The 26,433-nt window shown below is 40.0% G+C and overlaps 2 protein-coding genes across 2 annotated transcripts in view; both read left to right on the forward strand.

The window, feature by feature from the left end:
• The window catches only part of spg11 (SPG11 vesicle trafficking associated, spatacsin), a gene marked incomplete at its 3' end in the record, with an annotated part of 74,935 nt that extends 74,618 nt beyond the window's left edge, over positions 1–317 (forward strand). The window contains exon 38 of the mRNA XM_080841847.1: positions 78–317. Coding sequence (XP_080697973.1) covers positions 78–255 — 178 coding nt within the window. The remainder of the gene's footprint in view (positions 1–77) is intronic.
• A 1,446-nt stretch (positions 318–1,763) lies between these two features.
• On the forward strand, positions 1,764–23,792 carry LOC308367859 (cellular retinoic acid-binding protein 1; the record flags this gene model as incomplete). Its single annotated transcript, XM_080841849.1, has 4 exons — positions 1,764–1,833; positions 4,261–4,439; positions 13,348–13,461; positions 23,676–23,792. The coding sequence occupies 4 exons, from the start codon at positions 1,764–1,766 to the stop codon at positions 23,724–23,726; spliced, it is 414 nt and encodes a 137-aa protein (XP_080697975.1). The 3' UTR covers positions 23,727–23,792.
• Between the last annotated feature and the right edge of the window lie 2,641 nt (positions 23,793–26,433).

The following is a 26,433-nucleotide window of genomic DNA, read 5'->3' on the forward strand; positions in this document are numbered from 1 at the left end:
GTGTGTGTGCACATGTGTGTGTGTGTTTGCATGTGTGTGTGCACAAGTCATTTTCATATTAAATATTTTGCCTCTAGGTTGACACAACACAGGCCCCCAAACGCCAGTCACAACCTGAAGAAGTTACTGCACCACTGCGAGGATATCTACATATGCTATAAGCTGGCGTATGATCACAAGTTTTTTGATGTGGCCAACATGCTTCTACAAGACTCTAAAACTAGTAGCTACCTTAATGACCGCTTAATCAGTTGATTTTGATACTTACTGTTTTTCACTGTAGTGTCGTCATTTGCCCCACATCTAATGCAAAGGGTGATGCCTATTTATGACACATTTAGGTGGATCATGATTCATTGTTTATAACATTTCCCTGAATGTTTACATGACTTCTCAAGAGTCAGTAAGCAGTGGCAAGCTTTCCTAATAAACGTCAATGTTAAAATGGAGATTCAGTTGTGTATTTATCAGTTTGTTTGTGTTTGTTTGTTATGAAAGCAGTTTCTAAAGGGTGGGCACAGGGCAACTATCTGGCCATGAGAGTGCGGGGTAGCTAGCGTTAGTAATAGAATGTTAGCCATGTGTAAGTAATGTGTCCATCATTGTTATCAGCTGCCTATGTTAAAAATGTAAATGAATGTGAGGAATGTTTCACAAGCTTGAGATTGTGAAACTAATGAGTTTGCATAACATATTATTTTCATTAATTTCATTCTTGTGATTGAAAAAGGTTATTGTCACTAATGTAGGGGTATTGAAGGGGGCCATGGCAGATGGTGTGCCATATACAATTCTTATTTCTAATTGAAGATTAGATAGCATCCTCTTAGTATTAGCATCCTCTTATTGGAATATCAGTAACAAGGAAGTGGGGCCTGCACTGCTAACATCCTTGATGCAGAAGACTAGAGAGAGAGAGAGAGAGAGAGAGAGAGAGAGAGAGAGACAAAGTAGAGAGGGAGGGGTCACACTTAACAGACTTTGTGTCAGGTTAAAACAGTTTAAAATGCTCTAAAAAGAAACACTACATCCCTGTGGCTGTGTGCCAATTCAACAATGTACACCATGCCTATAGAGTGCTGAAGTATAAACCCTACATTTGTGTGATGGAGCCAAATGAATCTTTCCAGGGGTCTCCTTGTAAACACAGTTCGCCAGGGCGTGGCTTGACTTGGGCGTGCAACTCCCCTCATTTGAACTTCAGTGTATAAAAGTGTTCAAGAAGGACAAAAGATTCCACACTGATGGGCTCCAAACAGTTGAGCTTTGATATCTCAAACTAAAATATGAATAGCTATGTTACATCAATATTAATACAATAATGTTTCATCTAAAATATTTTTAATAAATTGATTTGAAAATTCTCTTTAGTTCTAGGGGACCTTAAACAGTGCACATTCTCTCCAGGTGCTTCACAAAAGCCCAAACTCTCTTGAACAGTGACATGGGAACATGTCCCTGTACAGAGGAAGAAACCTTGAGGAGAGACCTAGTCAAAAAAGTGGGGGAGGGGGGCAGGCATTTGTCTGCGGCTGGCCTGGAAGAGATACGATGATGAGAGGGGAACAAGGCAAGCGATGGAAAGAAGGGAGGAGGGAAGCAGGATGAGTGCTAGTGAGGGGCTGTGCTCTAAATAAGAGGGAGAGTGAGTGAGTGCAAGAGAGCTAAAGTCAGACGGAAGCAGAGACAGACATTCAGACAGGAGCAAAGAGCTGAGTGGAAAATTCTTTTTGAAAATCAATACTGCTGTCAGCTCCCACAACATGACCAACTTTGCAGGCACTTGGAAGATGAAGAGCAGTGAGAATTTTGATGAACTTCTGAAAGCCCTGGGTAAGCTTTTCCTGTCATTTCCCATTTCCCAGCCTTTTTGCAGAAAGGCTGTACGAACATCACTGTTGGAGCCAGACCAGGCATGCATTAGAATTAGCTTATATTTCTGTCTCACAGCGTGGCTTAGAACCACCCACCAAATCCTGCAATAGCTCTGGCCAGTGTCAAATAAAAGCATTGTGTAGTTGTGGAGAATGTCAAGTCAAACAATATCAATATTAATTGTTTGTAATGTAGGGCAGGGATATAGACAGGCATTGCAACAGCCGTATGAATTTCTGTCTTCCGCATTGCCTTTGGTTTGTTTTGTTTAACAAAGGCTTTATTCAAGAGCAGCACACACTGATCTGAGTGTCTGCCATAGAAATAGTTTAAGTGGGTCAGGCATTTGTGTAACAATATATATGCAACTGATTTCAAATTATTGCAAAGATCATTTTAGTGATAATGAAGGAATTTCTTGCATGTCATATTTTGAATGTGCTTGCAGATTTACCATTCTGCTTTGATTATTACCACTGCAATGTTTAAGACTAAACTTCAACTGAAGTTAAATAATAATTAAGAGAAACGACTCACTCTGTGATTTTTGTATTAATATTTCCTATGTTTGCTGTATTTATGTATTTACCTTTGGACATATACTATATATTATTGTTGTTGGCAGTGTTTGTCATTGTCGTTAGGAATGAAGGATACATGCTATCTGGTGTATCTGCTATCTTTTAACAGCTGTGCCCATAAGACATTAATATGCAAGCTACATTGTAAGATGGAGCAGCTGAAGTTCTGTCAGTCACTGAACCATATCATTTTTGGAAGTGATTATAAGAAAAGGAAAGGGCCCCAATATTTACAGCTTGATGATGCAGCGGTTATTGAGACAAACCAGAGAATGAATACTGTTGTTTTTCATGACCTTGTTATGGCATCTGTACATTACAGGATATTACTATAGAGGCTGCAACATCATACGATATTACTATATAACATTTGAATAAATATTCAAATAACATCTCTGTAGTCTCTTCACTAAAGCCTTTTTGTCAAGTCAAGACTTATGCAATACAAATCACTTAATTACCCTGTCAGAAGCAGAGGCAAAACAAGAAACATACCTTTTCTTGAAATCAACTTGACTCCAAAACACTCAACATCTTTTCAAAGAGTTAGTAGTCAAATCATTCATTTTGGTGGTATAACAGTGCTTTTAGGGACACAGATGTTTTTAGAAAAAAACCTTCTTAGCTAGTTAGTAGTTTGTGGAATGATCTTGTGATCATCTTTTGCTTTTGACCAATTCGCTACACGTTCTTCCTTGTCTTGATACCAGCTATAATGTTTTGGATGAGATTAATACATTTCCCTATATGAGTTTATGCAGGATATGAAGCCAAATGTCTGTGGCAAGGTATTACTGATCAAATGAAACTAATAATCACAACAGTATTCAAGATATTAATGCTCAAATGAAACTAATAATCACAACAGTATTCAAGGTATTACTGCTCAAATGAAACTAATAATCACAACCGTATTCAAGGTATTACTGATCAAATGAAACTAATAATCACAACAGTATTCAAGGTATTACTGATCAAATGAAACTAATAATCACAACAGTATTCAAGGTATTACTGATCAAATGAAACTAATAATCATAACAGTATTCAAGGTATTACTGATCAAATGAAACTAATAATCACAACAGTATTCAACATATTAATGCTCAAATTAAACTAATAATCATTAATCATTATAAACAGTTTTCTGGGGAGCTGAGGCGCAGGCGGCAGCATCCCCACCATATTTGGGTCCAAGTGCCCAGAGGGACCTGGTTTTGTGTCCACTCCGTGCTCATTTCCCCAATATCACCTTAAAGAAATAGATAACGATCTAGGCAGACCCAAAACTGACATTTTCCTATATGGAGTGGACCGTGCCATAAATTAACAACATAATATGTGTGCATTCATTCTCATGTTGGATCCCTAACACTGTTTACTGCGAAAAAGGAAAAACATGACTCTTCATGCAGAATTTTTAGCATGTGATTGGAGCAATCCAAAGAGGCTTTAGTTGTAAAGGTTATTGTTTACTGCAATAAACCAATGATAGCCAACCTTTCACTACATTTGGCAATGTATCTATACATTAACATCTAACCATAAAGACTTGTGGGATACTTTTTTGAGAGGATGCCTATCATCTTTTAAAGGAGTTATATAAAGTAATATAAAGTACACAACCTATTTGACAAAATAGACAGTGTTCGATGATTTTTCGCTAAGGGCCTGCAAGTATGTTCCTACATACACATGTTCTTAGGCTGTTGATGCTTAGACTGAAACTAAGGATATAAATAAAGTAATGGTTTTAGTTTGTATGTGTCGTCTGCTCATGAAATCAAACGTTGTGCCCATACAGGTGTGAATGCTATGTTAAGGAAAGTGGCGGGAGCAGCTGCCTCTAAGCCCCACGTGGAGATCCGCCAAGATGGGGAACAGTTCTACATCAAGACCTCTACAACTGTCCGTACGACAGAAATCAACTTCCACATTGGCCAAGAGTTTGATGAGGAGACCTTAGATGGGAGAAAATGCAAGGTATGTACAGTAGGTGTACTTAAAGGCCAAGACGTGGCTGCAAAATTACACTGTAATGAATGACAACAACAACAACACACAACCGCCAAAACACCAGAAAAAAACAAGCAATACATGTGCATGTACATTTTACATTTTGTAATCACATATCAACTTTTTATGTGCTCATGTTTTTCAGAAATAGTGTAGTCACCATGTCATCACACATGCATGGGATGTTCTGTTTATTATATTGAAAAAAGTTCTGTGTTTTGAGTCACAGGGTGGCTAAGAACCACCCACCGAATCCTGCAAAAGCTTTGGCCAGTGTCAAATAACATCATTGTGTAGTTGTGGAGAATGTCAAGTAAAACAATATCAATATTAATTGTTTGTAATGTAGGGCAGGGATAAAGACAGGCATTCCAACAGCCATATTCATTTCTGTCTTCGCCTTTGTTTTAGTTTTTTTAACAAAGGCCTTACTCAAGCGCAGCACACACTAATCAAGTGTTTGCCATAGAAACAGCTTAAGTGGGTCAGGTATGTGTGTAACAATACTGTATATATGCAACTGATTTCAAATTAGTGCAAAGACAAAAGAGCTAAGCATGTAACAGATCATTTTAGTGATAATGAAGGAATTTCTTCCATGTCATACTTGAGTGTGCTTGCAGATTTACCATTCTGTTTTGATAAATACATCTGCAATGCTAAGGAATTTACACTTTCTGTGAAGTTCAATGTTAAATAGAGATACACAAGAGACAAGACTTACTATGATTTTTTTTTAGATTAAAGTTTTAATATTTTCTATAAAAATCTCATATCCGTTATATTTATGTCTATCCTTTTGGACATTAGGAACTTTTATTTGAGAAATGTAAAATATAACAGTGTCATATATTTGTTATGTTGTGTTGTACAGTAACAATATGTCATCACACAAATATGGTGAGTATTGTTCATCATTTAGAATAGAGTTCTGTGTTAACAAATAAGAGATTCTACAAACAGATAAATGACAGATAATACTGAGAAACTGATTAATTGACAGCACAGACTAAAGCTAGCGTGTATCAATCCCTAAACTATACCTAGATTCTTTTTAGTTCCCGTGAAATATTTGTGTTATATTGATTTTAAGAATGCATCACAAGAATGAATTTAACAACCCATTGAAGTAAATTAATTAACTTATGGTAGCGCGGGTCAGGAACTTAGATCTATTGAACAAATCTACTTCTCTCACTGCCCTCAGCAACACTGCACTAAATGGACTACACCATGGAAACAGGGAGGGTCACATTAATGATTTCATTAATGCTTTAAACAAAATATTGATACAGGTTTGGGTGATAAAGGATTTAGCGGACAAAAAAAAAGAGGTCAACATGACAGAGACTGGATATTGAGATAGTGTTGAACTGAAAAGGCTTCTGGAAATTGATCATACCACATAACAGCCATGTGACATCCCATCTTTACTCTTCTCTACCACAAAGCATGTAGTGCATCATATAGATGATTATGTTGTCATACGTTTGATGAGGTAAGGCTGAAAGCAGAGCATTACTTTCAACTTTAATAAAATAGTTAGTTGCAGTTGTATTCATGCAATCATGTCATAGACATTAGTGTACGTGAGTTTTATTATCTGTTTATCGGCGTACAGTTTCTACTGCATGGTGACAAGGTATAAAATGGAAGAGAAATGTGGATGAGCAAACAATTCCAGTTCACTCCTCAGATAAATGAGAGGCTAAGGGGTGACCTGATTCTATGTTTAAAAAAACACACTCATCTTCACTGTGGTTCGCTTCAGGGCAGAGGACAGATAAGCAGACAGGCCTAACAGCGTCGTGCCAAACAAGATCGGCGCTCTGTCGATGAACACCAGCTGCTGGCTATGTCTGCTAATGTAAATTAAGTCTGAAGAGGAGAGGACGTTTTTATCCCAGTTCTGTAGACTCAGACACCATAATTTGTGTTGGATGAATGGAAGCTCGGCCTAGTGCTGTACAGTGCCGCATGCCCCCTGCTGTCCCTCACTGTCTGTGTGTTGGGACTGGTCCAAAGCAAGCCCGTGGCAAAATGGATTACACACAAAAGGAGCACTGGCAAAGAGGAAAGGACTCGACTACACACACAAGAGGTTAGAAGTGTCCTCTAATCTCTGGGAGAGAGTGAACGCGGGTTAGCACACTGACAGAGCCTTTCTTCTGCTATAATTACAATCCAAATTACAAATCTCAACAGAAAACTCAGCAGAAAGAAACATTTTAAAAGACTTTGCTACAAAAACAGAAAAACACATGACCATTTTAGCTTTGAGGAGACCGAATTCAAGTCTAGGAGAGTGCCTTTGACTAATTGAGTCTTTTTAATAAGCTAGTTGCTATAGAAACAGTCTTTTCAACAGCTTATCTACCACAGGGTGCAAGACAGATCTATGTCAGAAAAGAACACGCTGTTAATGTTTTCAAACCAACAGTACAAACACATAGCTTAGCGAACATATTCTGAATGATCTGTCAGAATGAATGCTGTAAATATCTTCCATCAAGTCACATACACATGTTTGTAAAAATATTTAAATTATTCAACTAATTCAACTAGTATTGGTACTCTGCACAGGGCAAATGTAAAACTATTAAGGTATTTAAAGCTGCTATTATACAGTTATGGGAAATGTAAGCTTGCTATTAAATGACTGTGGAACTCTCAGTTAATCACAACACGCTCATATTAACTAATCACATCACAAAAGTTTGAAAACTTGGACATCCCTGCCATTAGGCAAGTGCAGACTCCCTAGAAATATAAATATCCCTGACACATTTTTTTTGCATTTTCACAAGAAGTGATAGTTGCCGTCTTTGTAATCAAGAGAGCTCAAAATGAGATGAATAATAGTAAATAGTAAACAAAGTCAGCAGATGTTCCCATCAGCTGGCTTGTTGAGCTTTATGAAGGTACGACTGGGTAATTTAAACACCTGTAGGGAAAAGAGAATATGATGACAGAGCCAAAAATGTATAAAGGAAAATGAGTCAAGAGAGAAAAGATGAAAAGGAGAGAAAATGGAGGGGTACATAAAGATGGAGTGTGGTAAGAAAAGGTGGAGATGGAGAGATACAGTAGATAGATAGATGGAAAGAAAAACAGGTAGACTTAAAGGGTGCCTCTTCTCAAAACTCCTAGTTGTACAGTTATATTGAATAGGACAGAGAGAGAAGGAACTGTATTGGACTATTGGTTCCTGCCTAGCAAAGAGTTACAGAATAATAACGTTCCGATCAGCTGATCTGTAAAAAGAACAGTCAAGCTACGAGCAATAAAGAACTAGTGTAACAATAAATATTATTAAAAAGTGCAGTTAAGTACTAGTAGACGTGCAAGTTAGGAAGGGAGGTGCTCTCTGAAGAGTTGGGTCTTCAAGAGCTTCTTAAAGGTAGAAAGGGACGCCCCTGCTCTGGTAGTGCCAGGCAGCTTGTTCCACCAACGTGGAACTACAAATGAGAAAAGACTTGATTGCCGTACTTGCATGGCAGTCCTAAACGACGCTCATTAGACGAGCACAGCATCCTAGGGGTAACATTTGCCCTTACAAGAGCATTTAAGTAGGTGGGGGCAGAATCAGCAATCACTCTGTAAGCAAGCAAAAGTGACTTGAACTTAATACAAGCAGCTACATGCAGCCGATTTTGATATCGACGTTGTGGTGGATCCTTTGCAACCCTCTTGCAACTACCCTATCAACACCTATAAACACTATTGGCCCTATCTTGCACCCAGCGCAATTGACATTGTCACCGACGCATGTATCATTCCTATTTTGCACCCGGCGCACAGCGGGATTTTCCCTCCAGAGGCGCGAGTCGAAATGAACTTGCGCTGAAATGGGCGGGGCGGAACAGAGAAGGCGTTTCTCAGGCGCAAGTGGTATTTTGCAGTTTCAAAATGACAGTGCGCCGTAGACCAGAAAAAACCTAGTCTAATGTCAAAGGCGCATTGTGTAGAGTCTGTGGCGCGTATTCAGACGCTATTTTAAGGGCGCGTGCTACCAAACGCTCTACCAAACGTGAAGAAAAATTGCGATTGTGAACTCACTTTGACCTTTCATTATTTGATTCGCTTTGGTAAAAAGGAACGAGAGGTTTTACTTAATGTAATGGAGTAAAAAGTACGAAGTTTCACTTTGAAATGTAGTGGAGTGAAAGTATTAAGTCTCACCAAATAGAAATACTTGAGTAAAGTACAGATACATAGATATGTTACTTAAGTACAGGAACGAATTACATTTACTTCGTTACTGTCCACCACTGAGTATAGGACTGTATAGAACAGGGTGGAACAGTAGTGTAGAACTGAATCAAATGGTTCCATGTCAATGTTCCGAAAGCCCATTATTCCGACAGCCCGCTGTTCCGAAATTGTGAGCACAGCAACGTGAACCACTAAGGCCCACATGCACATCCCAATGAATTGAACACTCATACACATATAAATGCATTTATTTCACAAGCATGAACTTTAATTCAGATTATTATTATACACACATGGCATTTGCATCGCAATGATAAAATACTTTTATGATAGCCAACGCATGCATGCTTTATCAGTGCTTGAAATGTCCTGCGACAATCTGCCGGTGATTTCCTTCGCACGAACGGTACCCTATATTCAAAACCAGAGTTGGCTAAATTAACGAATATTGCATAGAAAAGTGATATGTGAACCTTTCCGGTCTTCCTCCAGGTAATTCCGCCATTATAATAACAAGCCGCTATGGAATATGCGCTCCTCGCTCTTAAAGGGAATGTGAGATGACTCTCTGATTGGTTTATTGCATATTACGCCCAAACCACACCTATGGCTGAGTAACCTCCTTTGGACCAAGCCATTTGACATTTGCGCCGGACGCAAGTGTGTTTTTTCCGCTGTTATAATAGCAAATGCGCCATAGAGCCGCCCACGCAGCTACTTGCATTTGGCGCTGTCCTACTTGCGTTTATGATCGTTAAAATAGGGCCCTTTATCTTACAGTTTCTTTCTCTCTATCTTAATATTTAACTAAGGTGCATTGTGTAGGATTTAGTGGCATCTAGTGGTGAGGTTGCAGATTGCAACCAACTGTATTCCCCTCCATCACCCCTCCCTTTCCATGTGTGTAGGATAACCTATGGTGGCCATCATGTGCCTCAACACGATAGGCCCTCTCTAGTGCCAGTGTTAATGTTTGTCCATTCTGGGCTACTGCAGACTCACTGAAAACACAACGGTTCGTAATGAAAACATAATTATGAACACTATATTCCGTTTCTGCTAATAGATCCTCTTAAATCCTCCACACTGTACATTTAACCATTTCTTTGTCTCTAAGCTGTCCTGTCTAAGATGTCCTATTTCTCATTATAACACGGGTAGATGGAATTATAACACGGGTAGATGGAATTATAACACGGGAAGATGGAATTATAACACGGGTAGATGGAATTATAACACCGGTAGATGGAATCCACAATTCTGAGAGTGAGTTCCGGGGTGTGCTATATTCAACGGTATAGTAACTGTACTACCTGTTTTCATATACCTGAGCGTTCCAAATCAGTGCGCACTCAAAAGAAAATATATAACCAAGATGGCGGCGTGTTGTGGCTAATGTAGTGGGGAATGTTTCATGTGAATTAAGCTATCTACACGACTTTTTATACGTCTAAATTGACTCGGTTAGTTGTTTCTGTGCTACACGAATGTTGCAGAGTATTGTAAGTCTTTACTGAAAGTCTCGAATATTTGTAGGTGACTGCAAACGCTTAGACCAAAACCCCATTCAAACACACGTAGCTTTTGTGCTAGGCTTACAGACGTGAAGTTCCCAATGCTAATGCAGCCACACAAAGGGGGACTATATTCTCTTGGCTACTGAAATGCGATACACAATGTTTGGTGACTAGAACTTTTTTGTGCTGAAAGGCAGCTTACTGTTTATAATTTAATTTTACTTAATATTTATAAAGTCGCTGGCAACCGTGTTATAAAAGCAATAAGGTACTCGAGTCAGTACGGTATCGTCAATAATGTACTTGTTCGAGGGTTTGCCGGCCCTCCGCTGCGCGTCGGGCCTAACAACTCCCTCGAACAATGGGATACCGTACTGCCTCTCGAACCTTATTGCTTAATTATTTCACTCTCTCTCTCTGCCTGTTTCTCTATCTATCTATCCATCTATCTATCTTTATTTAACGTTATATCTTATCTAACTTTATTTATCTTTATGTCCTTACCACCTTCCCAGTCTCACACTCCATTCTTCTCTCGTCTTTCTCTTTTTCTCTCGATATTTCAATCTATCAGTCTTTACACACCTCGCTCTCCTCCACCTTTTTGCCTTTCTTCTCCTTTGACAAAAAATCACTTGGAAAAATACAAAAAGAAGAAGCCTAGGAATAACAGTACAGTGCTTTGCTTTGCAAGCACTATAATAAAGAGCAAGGTATCCATTAGCATATGCTCTGATACATTTTAGCTTTAGTCCAAAATAAGCCTGCATATGATTGATGGAAGTAATGCGGCATCTTTGACCAAGTCCCATTAACATGATAGGGCTACGTGTCGAAATTCGGTTGTTTGTGCCTCTTTCTGCTCTTGTTCACACTTACTATTAGTGGTGGTAGTGTTGGTGGTTCTACGATTTTGACCGAAACTGTTGTATAATGGCCTTTCAACATTGTATATCCATAAGGGCTGTTAACACCTTTGTACAGGTTGAATGTTTCCAATTACAAATCCTAAAATGAAGCCTTTTCTAAATAGAATGTCAAAATAAACTAAATGACTTACTTGTTTATTTTCACTACTTACTTGTTTATATTCACTGAAATCTCTACACCAAAAGATTACAAATAGACTACACCTTACTACACAGGCAAACCCCAGTCTAATTGCTTGTCAATATGCAGGACAATCCTCAGGCATTACATAAATAGGCATAAGAGCTCATACAGACAAGCAGCAAACTAATAAAGCATTCTTATAGTTGGCTTCACAGCACATTGCACATAGTTATCTTCCTCTGGAACGAAATACTGTTTTCTGATTGGCTAATGGGGTGTACATTAAGTTCGTATAAACGGACACCTTGGATGTAGTCCCAGTAGAAAAGTTAAATCGCCGTTCCATATCAATGCTCTTGAATGGTTACCATTGACAACCAACGTAACGTTTTTTTTTCTTCAAAAAACGCACTACTTTCTCTAACGGGAGCACTAGGCTTCAAATCAAGAATTCATCAGGTTATTATGCATATTAAGTTTCCTAAAGATCTTTAATAATAATAATAATAATAATAATAATAATAATAATAATAATAGAAACATTTTTGGATGTTGTAAACGGGAGATAAGCGGGATAACGGCCTCCGAGCTGTACAGTTCTACAAAGGTAATGGGCTTCGCGTCGTGGAGTTCTTTGCCCCGCAGCGTCCATTACCTTTGTAAAACTGTACAGCTCGTCGGCCGTTATCCCTTACATGACTCACACAGATTACTTAGATGTCTAACAGTTCAAACTTTTTGAATGTTGCCAAATTTCCCCTGGCTTTTTATGAATTTAAAACCATCTAGCCTAACTTTAGCCTATGAAAATATATGTCATATTGAGAAATATTTACACTTACTCATACTCATCAGTGTATCATATCCACAATACCCTTCATCAGCCTCATAGTCCTCTGCATCTAACAAACGTGGTAATATTATCCACCCCGACTCCTTCCTTCCTAAGCATTACACATGATGGTTTTATTGCCTGGGTAGAGGATGTCATTGATTAAGAACACATCGCCTATATTACCTAAAATAACAATTCTAATCTGTGCATTTTTCCTGTTTACACTACCTTGACACATAGCCCATCTGTTAGCAAAAACAATGGAAAGAAGTCATATTTACCATGGTGTGTAGATGTGATTTTTAGATACTGATACATGAGATTAACACAATGCATGGCTCTGTAATTACTGTAATTATTGCTTGGCTCCTTGATACAAACCCCCAAAGCTCGCTCCAAATATGGGTCATGGCACCTGTTTACCCTCACTGGACATGAACCTTTAACTTGGGCATAAGAGGTGGATGAGCTAGCATTGATCAGTTTTACAAAGCAGTTTACTCAGTGCTATTGGGACGTGTTTAAAATCAGGATGCATAATGCATGTTTAACGTGAACTGATCATTCTAGTTTAGTGCACTTGCTACTCCTGCCAGGTTTTTGGCTGTACCCAGTAACAACACTCCAATTGTGTTCACCTATAACAGCATGCCACTTGGCAACCTGATTCCACAATATTCTTAAAGCCCCTCTCCTGCTGTGGTTGGGAGGTTTGCATTGCATCAAAAGCTTCCATGTTAGAGCAGGTAGCAGTGAACCTCATGACAACCATAGTATAAGCAGCAGACAAAGTTGCATTAAAGGTAAAGTCAGATATTCAGCAGGGGATTTTATCCAAAGCGACATACAATTAACCAATTACCACAAACGAGCAGAAGGCCTCTGGTCCCGCAGGTATGGCATGAAACATGTCAGAGCTATGAGCACATGCGAGAATACAAGCATGAATGAGCAATGGGCACACCATCACAAAGTCACAATGGTGAATGTATGAAAACTGTTTTATATGTGCAATAATGTTAATAAAATGCCTTTATTGTAATGACATAGGCAGTCAGCAATATTTAAAAAAATGCCTCAACTTTATGTTGAGGCAGCTCTAAATATTTATTATTTATTTAATGTTCTTATTTATGATATGAAATCTCACCCAGTCTGTGGAATACATATAACCCAGGAAGTAGCATCTCATCATGAAGTATTTATGCCCCTCCTCTTGTCCTTAGTCTAACTGATCTTTTCTTGGACCCAACAGAGTTTGGCCACTTGGGAGACTGAAAGTAAGATGTACTGCAAGCAGACACTAGTGGATGGAGATGGCCCAAAAACATTTTGGTCAAGAGAACTTCAAGGAGAAGAACTGATACTGGTGAGATATTAGATTTTGCATAGAGAAAGTTTGTCTACACAAATAAATTGTTGTTACTATTTGCCCAAATGATTGATTCAAGATGTACATCTGGATATATCTGGTCTATTTTGAAAGCCATATTCTTTTTTCCAAGTCAGCTCATGGATGAAACAATGAACAGTGGTATTGTAACTCAAAGCCGTTAACTCAACACTGTTAACTTCAAGGTTCAAATTCCCAGCCACGCCAACACAATGAGAATCACGGAAGTCAATATAAATGAATGCTCTTTATTTCTGTTTACCTAAATAAAATACCGTAGTTCAGGGAAATCATAGGGGGAAGGTCTGCTTGTCCGCAGAGGCATGTTCCCAGACCTTTAAAAGGACATTCGCGACGTCCCCAATTGTCCCCGCCACAACGTTTCCTAGCGGACGTTACCAGGATGTTCGTAGAAGTCGTTTGGTCCTCCTGTGACGTTCGCGATGACCCTTCAATCGGACTTTTAGGGAACGTTCAAATTTGGTCCCTCGACACACGTCCACAGGACGTCCTTCAAAACGTCCCCGTAACCTTTACCTGTGGTCCTCTGCGGAACGTTCGCATTCGGTCCTTCAAAAACGTCCCTTAGACGTCGTCTGATGGTCCTCTCTGAACATTCCCTAAACGTAAATGTGTATGGTTCCCTTGACAGCCAGGGGACATTCTGCTGGACGTTCCAAGAACGTCTTGAGGATATTGTGGTGACGTCTGGGAAACGCACTCTTTACGTCCTGGGGACGTTATTCAAGGACGTGAAAAGGACGCACCACAAACGTAGCAGGGACGTTGGGGTAACAACCGTTTTAGCAAAGCTAGATGTACTTTTGACGAGCTATACAGCTGTAAGACAGTTAGAAACATATGCTTTTTCTCAAACCCTCGAAAAAAAATGACTAAGTTTGTTGGCTGTCTCACACTGTGATAGACATGTTTAAGTGATATAACGTTAGCCCGACAGTGGTACAGGAGGTAGAGAAGTGGTTTAGTAAGGAATGTTGCTAGTTCGATTCCAACTCCTCCTCATCAAGTTTGTAAGTGTCCTTGTGCAAGACACTGAACCCTTCTTCACTACCCAATTAAAGTTGCGCATGGTCAGACTCAGACTGATAGCACTGATGAGCCTGAAGGGCCCTGAAAGTGAGTGTGTTTGTGCAGAGAGAGAGAGAGAGAGACTGAGAGAAAGAGAGAAAAAGAAAGACATAGCCAGAGAAAGAAAGACAGAGAGAAAGACAGAGAGAGAGAGTGACAGAAAGAGAGAGAAAGACAGAGCCAGAGAGAGAAAGACAGAGAAAGACAGAGACAGAGCAAGAAAGACGAGCCCTGGAAGAAGAACAGAACATTCAGATCTGTAATCTATTCAATCATACTGCAAGGCACAGATCTGCATGCATTATAAAAGTTGAGGGAGATCCAGTAGTGGAGGGAGGGTGGGGGGGCCCGGCAATCTTGGTTTGCATGTAAATCGCCCAAATTGTTGCTGAAAGAAATTTTATATAGGCCTATGTTTGTTCATTAAAAGTTGTGACGTAATTTTGTTTGCTGGGAAAGCTGAAACTGGTCATAGCAGCCATAGCGGCCCTTATCCCATTTGTGTTCGCTCGTGTTGGCCACAACCTTATCATAGACTTTCTGCAGGATCTGATTATCCTGGTAAACCCAGCCATCCAGGCCATATTGCTGGGTTGTCTGTGGTTCCCCACCATGGTCTCCACAGGTAGGCCAAATACAACAACGTGTGGAGTTAGCCCTGTGGTCTCAGAATATTGTTCATAATATTGTTCTATCCTTCAAGTCCCAAAACATAAAATTGACAAATCATCTGGAAAACAGTAAAACACATCATTAAACATTATTTAAGAATGAACCTATAAGATGAACATTGCAGTAAACACAATCCCTACAATGGGACGGGGCAGGGAAAACGTGCTTACACAGTCGTGTATGGTAAATCTCTTCATAGTTAGCCTGTGTTGGCGTTCCTTTGGCCTCCAAAGGCAGCGATGTTTTCTCTATCTCCAAGTTATCACTCCTTGCTCCTGCCTCTCACTACACGTAGTGGATGTCTCCACATGGCGATTCCACAGCAAAATCCAAAACTAGCATACAGTCGTAGGAAGCTAGAATTACACAACCTCGTGGGGTGTGTCTGGGGGGCTGGTTCTCAGGAAGGGAGCAGGAAAGAAGAACAGCATGAGGTCTGCATAGATGTGACTAGAACTGCAGACAGGAACTATCAATCAAGTCTTCAGTGTATGCTGAACAGCCTGATTGCAGATTTATGGGTGTGGAAAGAGAGTGGGTATATGCATGCACACAACCACTCAGTAGCACATATCAATAGGTAGCATAACTCATCAGAACACGGGAATGAATTAAGCTCTGCTGGCATTACTCTCCTAACTTAGTACCTCCCTTTCTACACCCTGCCACGTGTATGTATTCTTGATGTCCACCTGCCCCATGTATGTCATTATGATGTATGTCTGAAATATTTGCTTTATTCTATGTAGGAATGATCTGCCTGCCTCTTCTTTTCCCCGTCTCGCTCTTACCTCCTCCTTCTTTTTCTCTACTGGGCTGGCCTCAAGCAGATGGGCGTTACATGGATACAGTTGAATTTAATTATAGATGGATTGATAGAGACAGGTTGGAAGAATCTAAAAGAATGTATAATTTCCTAGTGGTGGCCTTTGGTCTGTCCAGAGGTTCAAAACCTTGAGGTTCTTAATTTATGAAATATAAAATGGGAGGGGGTGAGCCAGCACAAATATGGTTATGGCGCCATGAAATATGAGCTGCTTTATTTATCAAGTGGTGATATGTAACTTAGTACAAGAAGCGACTGAGGAAGGGAGAAACAGCAGGAGGGTTAACTGCATCTATGACTACTGAATTGTCACTATAAATTAAGAGCCCTTTTAATAACCAATCTCTTCCAGAGAAATGCTACTATAATTACTGGGCAGAACTCAAATAATACTATAGAGGCTTCTCCTGCTTACAAATTAAGGAGCTGATGAGGTCAGAGAGAGAGCGAACTGGCAGCCTATGAAATAACTGCTGCCCTTACAGCTTGAAGTCCTGTGGGGATCAAAGCCGGTCAAGAGTTTTAAATCTGCTAGACACAGATTATCAAGTGCTAATGAAAGGGATGTTACTAAAGGGCAGGAGAGGAGGTGTGCAATGAAAGGGTGAAGATTCGGAAGAGCAGACATGAACTTACTAATATCCAGTGAGATACCAGGGAATTCCAGATGTGTAGATGTTGCCGGTTTTGAAGAGAGGCGCCTTTAAAAAGACTTCAGACTGAGGTGGGTGATAAGAGCCAAAGGTAACCAAGACAAAATTGATGAACAAACATAATTTATTTGATGTTGAAATTATTTTGGAGGAACCTTCATAGAATCTTCCAGAGGGAGCCTTGAGGTTCCGAGTGTGTATCATACTACCAGAGATCTGGACCTCTGGACCGGGCCTCCTGAAGCTGAGAGGGCTGCATCTGGGCTGTCCAACCGCAGGAGAATTAGACCTTTAAGAGACTTGGAAGAACAAAGGCAGTGACCCATATTCCCTCACAGTTAGTGCTCATCAGAACCTCCACAGCGCAGCCTGAGTCCTGCCAAATGGCTTTTGGTTGCCCTAGTTCATCAATTTATAATTGTCTCCACATCCTGGGTCCATGAACAGGGCTGTGGCCTGAACCCACAGGGCATAGCAGTTAGGCTTCCCTTTTGAACAATTATGGCTCTTAGATATACTGATATGCAATGTCATATTTTTTCACTGTATGACGCTTAACTACAGAAGATTACAACACTCAAGAAGATTTTGGCCAAGATTTGAATCATTCAGCCACAAAAGCCCATTCATTTTGGCCAATGAAAAAAGTTTGAAGTTCGAAGTTGAGGACATTTTAAGGCCTGTCCTGAGGTCTCAACTAAATCCAATCTTAAGGGGCTTTGCTACACACAGTTATGACTGATTGAGATACAATCAAACAATACTTCCTATTGTGTCACATACATATTAACATAATTATTAATTTTCCCCAAAGCAAAAATGCACACTTAAAATGTATAATAACAATTTAAAGCAACATTATGTAACAATTGTATCTTAGAATAACAGCTTCAAAGATGGTTGTCAATAGCTTGTCAATAAATACATGTGTACCACTGTATTAGGGTGTCACAAAGCGTAACTGGTATTTATGACAGTGGTGTAAAAGTGTGCCACCTACTCTGCTAGAGGTGCAGTGGAGGAAGACTGGACAGCAATTGTATTTAATTTAGGCACAATAGCTGCACAGCCTCAAGGGAAAGCAATGTGATGTGTAAATTTTTTTTTTAAAGAACAAACAGTGTGCTTTGATTGAATTCCAAAGTGAGTTTTGGCAGGATATCTGCCTTTGCAGATCTCATTCTCGAACGCAGTTAAGAAGAAATGTCTTCTTAAATCCACTTACAAAGTTCCTGGGACAATTCTGGCTTTCATGAAAGTTGTCTTATCTGGGATTCGTTCTTAGCTAAGAACAGGATTTAAGAACCCAGAAAAGCAGTCGTAGATTGGCCAGATTGGAGTGCGCCCATGATGGGAAGAATTTTTGAGAAATCGTTGGTGATTGCGTTTACATGAATTCTACAGAAATCTTTGGATTTATATTATGAATTATAAATACGAGAATATCATATCATTAACAATTACGTTTCACATTTATAGTCATGATTCTATGAGGACGAACACGAACATGAACACTGCAAATGGCTGTGAATAAATGAATAAGCACTAAACTCAATCACGTGGATATAGCCATAGTTGAATAGAATGGACACATCTACATTCTGCAACAGTACCTGTAGTTGCTTTCGTATTGTCTGTTGATTGTGTGTGCACATGGTCCTATTGTTCCAGCCCTTATAAGGAGCTGGTGGGCCACTTATGTATGCAAATTCAGGTGTACGAGAACGGGCGTTCAATTTAATAATCAGTGCACAGCTAAGAACACTTTGGCTCGTTTAAGAACACATTTCCATGCGTTCATGAATCCAGGGGGAATCTTTCTTAGGGTTGGCCTTGCGAAGGTCGTAAGAAGATATTTAGGAAGACACTTGAAAATGTTCGAGAATGAGGTCCAATGTTCTTCATCACCATATCCATTAAGTACACATATATGCAGGGGCGGTTTTAGCAAATTGGAAGCCCTGGGCAAAGAACAATGGTCCTCATTCTCGATCTTTTTCTGTAATTCTTCAGAAATGTTTCTTACACGACTTCGCAAAATCAACGTAAGAGAAACGCTTCCGCTGCATTCCCGCACGCTCGAAAATGTGTTCATAAGCAGCCGAAGTCTTCTCAGCTGTGTTCCTTCCGATTAGTTTCTTAGATTGATGCGCGTTCTCATGAAAGTGGATTTGCATACATACACGCCCCGTCAGGTCCTTATTAGGGCACGCAGCCATAGCCAAGTGTGCTGTCAAATTTCCCAAATCCACACAAAAGCAACTCGTAACAGGAGTTTATTAATAAGGTGGAGATATTTTCTTACGTTGAACTTCCGAAGTCCGTAAAACACATTTAAGAAGTCACTTTTTAAAAAAAGTGTGAAGACAGGTCACGAGTAGGAGTATAAAATGCAGTCAGTGCTGTCAGCCAAAATAGCCACCCTAAGTGTGAAGACTGGTCACGAGTAGGCGTATAAAATGCAGTAGGCTAAGTGCATGTGACAGTTCTTAGAGATTGGGTTTAGTGTTTATTTATTTATTCACAGTGTTCGTGTACATTTACATTCACATTCAGTAATTTAGCAGACGCGTTTGTACAAAGTGACGTACAAGGGAGAGAACAGTCAAGCTACGAGCAATAGAGACCTATGTAATAAATACTACCTCGTAGAATCATGACTATAAATGTGAAACGTAATTGTTTATGATACAAATATTCTCGTATTTATTATTATGTATTATTATTTTAATCCAAGGATGTCTATAGAGTTGATGTGAACGCAATCACCAACGATTTCTCACAAATTCAGCCGTTAAGCCTTAACACGGACAGATTTTTTAAAATGTGATTCCTCAAATAACCACAAGATGGCCCGTGGAATCGCATTTGAGAAGATTCCGGCAGAGTTACGACTGCTATTTCGCGTTCTGAAAGTCGTCTAAAGTTCAGAAGAAAGCTCAGAAGAAAATACTATGGAGAATAGTGGAGCATATTCCACTCAAAATGGCCGACTTCCTGTTGCCCTGCCACCATGGCGTCAATACACTTTTTGGTGCGTCTGGGCATGACAAAGGCGTGTACCGAATTTCGTTGAACTTTGACAAACTGCAATGTTCTAGGGAGTGCTACAGAGCCATTTTGCCCCACCCCAAAAAAACATCAACACAAAAGATCTTAGATTTCCCGGCATAACATCCCTGCCAAATTTGGTGAGTTTTAGAGCGTTTTTTGAACGGAATAAAAATAATAACTAGAAAATGCATTTCCTGAAGGAAATACCAGTGCATGAAATGCAAAGGTTAAGAAAGGAAGAAGAAAAGAAAGAAGAGTGAAAGAAGGAAAGAAGAAAGGAAAGAAGAGTGGAAGAAGGAAAGACAAAAGGAAAGAAGAGTGAAGAAAGGAGAGAAGAGTGGAAGAAGGAAAGAAGAAAGGAAAGAAGAGTGAAAGAAGGAAAGAAGAAAAGAAAGAAGAGTGAAGAAAGGAAAGAAGAGTGGAAGAAGGAAAGAAGAAAAGAAAGAAGAGTGAAATAATGAAAGAAGAAAGGAAAGAAGAGTGAAGGAAGGAAAGAAGAGTGGAAGAAGGAAATAAGAAAAGAAAGAAGAGTGAAAGAAGGAAAGAATAAAGGAAAGAAGAGTGTAAGAAGGAAAGAAGAGTGAAGAAAGGAAAGAAAAGTGGAAGAAGGAAAGAAGAGTGGATGAAGGAAAAAAGAAAGGCAAGAAGAGTGGAAGAAGGAAAGAAAAATGGAAGAAGAAAATAAGAAAGGAAAGAAGAGTGGAAGAAGGAAAGAAGAGTGAACACGAGTGGCTCTGGATGAAGAGATAAAGAGAGAGTGAAAATATTGAAAAAAAGAGATAAAATTGGAGTGAAGAAGAGAGATTGAGTGTGAAAGTTGACTGAGAGAGAAAGATGGAGAGATGGAGAGAAAAAAAATAGAGAATGGATGGTGTCTTAATGTTCCTAGTTACAGTTAAATTGAGAGGGACAGAGAGAGAAGAGGTTCCTTTGATTTGGCACAGGTGTCAGTAAAGCACAGGTGCAAGCCAGTTTAAAGACCCTATTATGATGTCATAATGGCCCAATGTAAGTCAATGGGAGAAATGTATATTCGTTTTTCTTTAATATCTTAAAAAGTATAAAGTTTAGAAAAGTGAAAAATACATAGCATAAGTGTCGTTTACAAGACCTACGCGACAAAGTTTGAATGAAGTTTCTACGTTAAGCGGTTCGGGCTGAATTAATCGCAGAAAAAGGTAACAAGAAGAAGAAGAAGAAGAAGAAGCCTAGGAATAACAATACAGGGCATTTCATGCACTGTAATAAGAAACCATACAATTACAATAGGGCTTCGCTGCATAGCAGCTCAGGCCCTAATAATCATCTGGGCCACGAAGCGGTTTGCTAAACCTATCATATCACTGTGTGGGAAATTGGAAAATTGACGCCCCCTGCAGCTGCAGGCGCCCCTGCTTGCTAAGAGGGTGCGGTGCACAGATCCTGTGTGAGACGGGGAAAGGGGTGGGGGCACGGGGGACAGTTCACCTCTGCGTCTCCCAAATGGAACTTGTAAGGTTGGAATTTTCCTCTGCTAATGTAATCAAGCCTACATGATCATCGGCATACTCATTAGTCACATTATTGCCATTGACAGTACCGGCTAACTTTCACCACTGATGTTATGCTAGGCTTAGGCAAGTTATCTCTGGTTAAAACTAGCTAACATTAGCTATTCACTAGCTGCACTAGCTAGCCAGACAGTTATCAAAACGGTGTTTATTTTCGGACTGCGTGTGTTATCGGCAAACGTTCAGGTTGTCACGTTAATCCATTATTAAACTGAGCATATCAATTGTTAATCCTTGGAGAGAACAGATCTGACAGTACAACTTTAAGACCAAATTAAATATTCGTTGCGCTGCTAAGTGTTCAACACACACTATAAGGTATAGGCAAAAGTACACTATTTCACAACGAAAGCTGTAATGCAATATTTTTGTGGGAGCTTATGTTTCTTTCCATAGTCACTCACGAGAGTGAATGCAAACATGTCAACGCTGAATGTGTCCGATAGTTGACGCGTGCCGGTATTTGATTTTAAGATATTAAACTTAGCATTTTGATTGTTTAACAGAATGGCCGATGTTTGACACTGTCCAATAACTGACATAGCTACGCTAGGACACTGCCCTGTCAGGGACAATGCTAGTAAATTAACTAATAAACGTAGGTCTACATCTCAGTGCCTGTCCAGATGAGTTCAATTAACTGAAGGTTAATTAATTTAATCTTTCCCTGCGGTGCATGAACAATGCTGGTATGGGATGTTGTTATCTGCAATCGTGACGACTGTGAGATGAGGCTTCTCCCTCTTGCATTGTGATCTGTAAATTCTCGCCTCCAATTTAAGCTTGTCATCAATCATATCTAGTTTTACATTTTGTAGATATCTCTCCATTGCGTAATGAAGTCCCTTTTGAAGGCTTTTAGATGAAATCAGGTCCTTCTTTCTCCAAAAGTTGCCTAGAGCGCCTTTTGGATATCATTTTGACACTGATGGCTCAGCTCCTATAGTTTGTCCAAGTAAATAAGGGGGCGGGGTTTAGCGATAGGTCAATTGAGAAATGTAAGTTTGTCTTTCACTTATATTGTTATGATAATAATAATAATAATAATTACAAAAATAAAGAATATTCGGCTCGGAGGGGGTTCGCCTGGGGTGTAATTCCATGTAGAAATGCACTGGTTGCCGCAGTAGTCTCTCCACCTAATTTACGTGCAGAAACCCTCTGCCTGCAACAACTCTATAAGGCTCTATAAAGCGCCTGGAGACAGTTGTATTATTTAAGCGCTATATAATAAAATTTAACTGAATTGAATATACTGGGGAGAAAAAAATGGATAAGATGTTAAAGATCATCACAGATGTAGTCCAAATGTTATGAAAACATTTCACAGTGTACTGGGGTGTACACAGGGTACTGAGCCACTTCTCCCATAGGTGACCTTCAAGCAGGGCAGCAACGCCACCCCCTTTCCGCCTTATTTTCCATATTGAATCCAGATTGAGCTAGATTACATTTTTACAATGTTTGTATAATGCTCCTGGATACAATTCAAAATTAATCTTAGATCTGTGACCATGATGTCTTGGGTTAATTTAAGAAGGGGAAATGGAAAACACCCCTTGAGGTTTTTAAGGAACGCAGCTTAAGGTTTTGGTGTGCACTGCAAACAACATAGATGTTAGCCTAATTATACACACATGAGATGTGTGGCACTTACTGTTAGAAACCAGGGCAGTATAGGTGTCTCCAGGAAGGTTCCAGTTGTTGAAGTTCAAATTGTGTGGTTAACTTTCCCTTCTAGAGACAAAGCCTTGCCACATTTTGTCCTTAAATGACCTGATCCTAGCCTTGCCCTCCCTGAACATACCCAATAACGTCTGTAGTCAAGGAAGAAAAAACATTTGTTTGGATGTATACAGGTGTAGCATTAAGGTGAATAGTGACGATTCAGGAGGACCTGAACATGCTATGATCATATATTTTTAAGGAATAATATACAATGTTATAGCCCTGTCCTTTTGTGTAAATTGTAATTTCTTGTTTTGTTTACGGAACATAATTAAGGTGTGAAGCTGCATTGCAATTGTATTTGTTTTTGTATTTACACTGTTTACTTTGTTATTATAAAACTAAAATAAAATGTATTCACAAATGTTAGTCACAGTAACTGATGCCATAGTGACTGTGTGAAACATGAATTCAGCTTCCAATGACTTCATTAAATTTGGCACATTTCCATAAAATGCATGCTTCATTACATTTTGTCAAAGGAAGACAACTAAGTTTACAAACTACTTACAGTGGCACAATATTATAGTTAATTTATTTCATATAATGAAAAGAATGACAAAGTTCTAACTTTACACTCAAATCATTCTTATGTATATGCCTGTTCTTCTTTGACAGATATTTGGCGCAGACAACGTGCTGTGCACACGGATTTACATGCGAGAATAGAAGCAATCTGGATTCGACATGGACAGTTTCCCAGTTTCCTCCAACCTGAGCATCCACTCCTCCAGACTCCACATCAATGTGCTTATGTAATGTAGGATGTCATCACTACTCCTGCACCCCATTACTGCATCTCTCCCAGTAGCTGATTTGTGGTGATTGCTATAACTTTGACGTGTTTTACAAGTGCTGTGATTTTGTATCTGTAACTTACCCTCTCAACATCCAGTCATCCTTTTACTGTTGGAAATTAGTAGATTAATAGTATTGCAAACATAAACAAAAAAATAAAAAATCATCAAAATGAACTAAATGTGTTACAAGTTTTTTGAATCTCTAAACACAAGGGCTTTTTGAGTTTTCAAGCCTGAATGCAAGCTGTCTGCATACAGCCAAGCACTAAGGCTTGAAACCTAAGGCTTGAATGTTCGCCACCAATTCTCTTACAGAGAGCATGCCACATTAGTTTATCACTTGAAGTTGTCTGGATCCACTGCCTAAGCTGCTTAGTACATGAACACTTTAAAGAGGCTCTCGGAAAAACATGTGTCTACAATGCATCATCATGTTGATACAGAGCTAGCCTGGCTGACACAGCAGCACTGTAACAACACTGGACCACTCTCATCACTCTAACTACAATGGACCACTCTCATCACTCTCATCAATCTAACTACACTGGATCACTCTCATCACTCTAACTACACTGGACCCCTCTTATCCCTCTAACTACACTGGACCACTCTCATCACTCTAACTATAATTCCGGAATTCCAAGAACAGAGAAGTCGTGCTCAACATGAGCTTCTAGATTATTTTATTTGTTTGTTGTTTAAAACAGAGTGAAATGCCTACATTTTACACTTAATTGATTCAAAAAAGAGTCTAGACAATTACAGTCTCAAAAATACCACAAATAAAAAACGAATGGATTACAGTGGACAATAACCATCACAGGATCAAACATAAGGACAAAACCAGAGGAATCAACATCTAAGGTAGAGAAGGACATTCAGCTACTAAGAAACTAAGAAACGGAGAGTTGCATAGCTGTAACAAAATTGTGACAAGGAACTGGAATTGAAAAAGCTTAATTCATCTCCTACACCTATTGTCATAAGAATCAGTCTGTAGGATACATTTGAACAATTGGCTAGTTAATGTAACAAGAGTCTTTGCTAAAGGTAAACAGTTAGCCAAGCATTGACAGTTGACATTGACAGTTGGGATTCCATTCCATTATCAGTTGCCGCGATCATTCCAAATTAAAAATAACCTGAACAGCATGAGCCAAACAAAAACAATCTCCCACTGCTCAAGTCTGGGGCTACCTACCAACCAATCCACTACCCTTCTGATGTAAAAAATGAACTCCAAAGAAGAGAATTCAAACATCAGCTGCTGATAGGAAATCCTGAAACCCTATTTGCTGATTTATATAAAAATGGAGAAGTCAGCAACCTAATATTTTATTCTGAACACCCCAGTATTTGGCACAGTACAATTATTCACCACCACCCCTCCGCAGAGAAAAAAGGAATATGTAATGGGTGGAAATTACAACTTTCAGAGAAAGAGGACCCAGACACGGTGATAACCTCACCACCTCACCACCACACAGCAGCATAACTGTGGTCCAAAAGGTCCTGAAAAATCACGAGAGAAAAGACAAAATAGGTGAAAAGCAAGATGCCATCAAGATGAGAATGGCTGAATCCTGCCTCACCACACACCTATCCCAACCAAAGGCTCCCACTTCTCTCAGAATAAGAGCCCTTCAAGACAACTTCTCTCTGCTGGAACAGGACTACTTCTTATTTAAAGAAGAAACTACTAACATCATCTGCCAGCTCCAAGAGCAGATCATCCAGATCAGCAACCCCAATGTGCAACTTCAACAGCTCTGCTCTACAGTGAGGCAGCTGGAGGAGGCCAACAAGGAGATGAGCCAAGAGTTGACAGATGTGAGACGGGAACTGTCCAGGAGAGAACAGCATGCACAGGCTCTCGAGAGTCAGCTGGAGGAGATGAGGACTGAACTAAGGTCATACACCTCTCTCACTGGTAAGAGTCTAGCACAGAGACAACACGCAGGCTCGCAGATGTGCACCACCTCTTTGTCTGCGACGCCACAGCCAGCCCAAAGTCTGACAGACAGAAAGGATTGCGGCAGAGAGGAGAACCAGCGAAGATCAAGCTCACGCATTGCAGAAAACATCAGATCCAACTGTAACAGCATCAACAGTCACGCTTTGAGCAGCAACAGCAACAGGCATTCTTCCAACAGCTACAACAACAGCAGCGGCGACAGCAACAGTAACACTTTCAGCAGCAACAGCAACAACAACAGCAACAACAGACGTGCGTCCTGCTGCCACAGCAACATTGACACCAGATGTGGAGCCAGTAGCGAGGTGGACAACATCGTTATCCTCTGCGACTCCAATGGCAACCACGGCTTAGGTCCGCTCGCTGATCTGCTGGATGACGAGACCCAGGACCCCGGCGCGGAAATCTGCAAGGAGCCAAGGAGATCAAGTGCGCGGCCCTCCCGCTGCTGCTTAAGTCCGGAACGTCTCACCTCTCTCCCTGACCTCTCCGTCTCCAGCGGCAGCGCCCCCCGAAGAAAACGCTCCCGGATCCTGCACCCGACCTTCTCCGCCGATGAGGAGCTCACCGAGCAATCAGCTAGCTTTCCAGCTAGCGCCCA

Source organism: Sprattus sprattus, assembly GCF_963457725.1.
Source record: "Sprattus sprattus genome assembly, chromosome: 7".
NCBI lineage: Eukaryota > Metazoa > Chordata > Actinopteri > Clupeiformes > Clupeidae > Sprattus > Sprattus sprattus.